A 1,896-nucleotide genomic window follows, 5' to 3' on the forward strand; every position below is an offset into this window, starting at 1 on the left:
GTCTTGCGGCGCGGGCGCCGGTCACGCGCGGGGCGGCTGACCTGCCCGCGGCTCGGCGGTTGCGCAGAGCTGCCTCACGGGTATATAATAAGTCAAGGTGGGGCGGTTGGGCGGCGGCGGACCACCCACACCCTCCACCCGCTCGTGAGCAGACCCCAGCAGCCGCCGGCGCCCCGCTCGCCCCCACGCGTGGCGCGCGGCGCGCGCGGCTCGTGGCGTGCGCGGCGACTCACCGCACTGGGGGGTCGATCTCGTTCCCGAGGGTAATTTCCCGCTGTCCGCGTCGGTCCTCCTCGCCGCTGCCGCTGCTGGGGGCGCCGCCCGATGAGCCGGTGACGCGCTTCATGAGGGGGGTGACCACCAGGCTGGGGTGCGGGGATGATTGGGTGTTGTGAGGCAAGGAGTGGGTGGGATGAGTAGGGGAGTGCGTGTGTGTGTGTGTGTGCGCGTGTGTGTGTGTGTGTGTGTCTGTCTATTAGCGTGTGTGTGCATCAGTAATCACCAGTCGTTGGCAGCGCGATTGGGGTCCCAACTCGGCCGGGCAGCAGGGGCGCAGTGCTCGCGCATGCAGGGGCGGCGAGGCTGATTGAATCGGCGGCGCGCAAGCCGGCCGCAAGCCGGCAGAGCAGACGGCCGGGCCGCGACTGGCAAGGGGGCGGCTCCCGTCAAACTCATCTGGCGCAGCGGCACACAAGACGCGCGAGGCGCCGAGGCCGCACAGCCCAGCGGGCGCGCGGCCGGCGTGGTGCTCACATGTTGAACTGCACCAGCTTCTTGAGGGCCTGCGCCGCCGCCTTGCGGTCGCGCGCCATGTCCTTCATCGCCTGGGCCGCATACGCCTTGAGGCGCGCGCGCGCGACCTGCGAGGTTTGAGGCGGGACCCGACGCATCAGCACCGATCACACAGCGGGAAAAACGTCCACAGGAACCGCTTTACGAGAGAGAGACGTCGCAGGCCAACCACCCGCCGTCTGCCCCCAAAAAAGCGCCCGCCGCCGGTGGGGATCGAACGCGTGCTGCGGCCGCCGCGGCGCCCCGCACCTCCGCGAAGACTGCCTTGGCGACGTCCTGGCTCAGCCGCAGGTCCTTAGCGACGGCCTCGACGCGGTCGGCCTCCACGTCGGGCACGGGCTTGGCGCCGTTGAGGAAGACGTCAGACAGAGCCTCCTCAAGCACGCGGCCCGCGGTCGCACGCACGGCCTGCGGGGGGCGTTGGGTTCGGGTCCGCGGGTCAGGGCGCGGCGGGGGGATCGGCCGGAGGGTCGGCCAGAAGCTGCGGCCGCCGCTCGCGCGCGGGCTGGCAGGCGGTGGCCGGCAGTTGTAAAGCCAGCCCCAGCCAAAAAAACGCGCCCGACCAGCTTGGTGCGCGTGGGCGGACGCACGGCGGCGGGTCCGGCAAGTGGTCAGGCGCCGCCGCATGCGGGGGAAAGGGGGCCGGCTGCATTGATTGTTGAGTGTCTGCTGCGGGGGGCGCCCCACCTCATCAGCCGCGTCCTGGGGGATGCACAGCACGCGGCGGATGCGGGACAGATCCTCCTCGTCCTGGTCGGTCAGCTTCTTCTTGGCTACCACCTGCGTTGGCCGGGCGGTTGGTCGGCCAGATGGTTGGTTGGTCGGTTAGATAGTTCCAGGAGGTCGTGATGTGGGCGGTGGGACGGGGTGCGGTCGGAAACAATACGGCCCCTGATTATCGCTCAGTGTGGCGATGATGCCGACGGATGACTCAACACGACCGGAACCTCCGCCGCGTTTGCTGCACTGCTGATCCGCCGCCTGCGCGCGGCGCTGCGTCGGGGCCGCTCAGCCGCACCTCCACGCGACGCACTGCGCCGCGCCTCCCCGCGCGTCACCACGCCTCCTCGCGCATGCCCCCCCCCCAAACCATCCCCCCCCCCC

At 70.7% G+C, this 1,896-nt stretch overlaps 1 protein-coding gene across 1 annotated transcript in view; it reads right to left on the reverse strand.

Annotated features, from left to right (window-relative positions):
- Positions 1 to 1,896, reverse strand: part of MNEG_10986 (hypothetical protein) — a gene marked incomplete at both ends in the record, with an annotated part of 8,223 nt that overhangs the window by 3,166 nt on the left and 3,161 nt on the right. The window contains 4 exons of the mRNA XM_014040542.1: positions 234 to 365; positions 754 to 860; positions 1,042 to 1,200; positions 1,480 to 1,572. Coding sequence (XP_013895996.1) covers positions 234 to 365; positions 754 to 860; positions 1,042 to 1,200; positions 1,480 to 1,572 — 491 coding nt within the window. The remainder of the gene's footprint in view (positions 1 to 233; positions 366 to 753; positions 861 to 1,041; positions 1,201 to 1,479; positions 1,573 to 1,896) is intronic.

The sequence above is a fragment of the Monoraphidium neglectum genome, assembly GCF_000611645.1.
Source record: "Monoraphidium neglectum strain SAG 48.87 unplaced genomic scaffold scaffold02544, whole genome shotgun sequence".
In the NCBI taxonomy this organism is placed as follows: Eukaryota; Viridiplantae; Chlorophyta; class Chlorophyceae; order Sphaeropleales; family Selenastraceae; genus Monoraphidium; species Monoraphidium neglectum.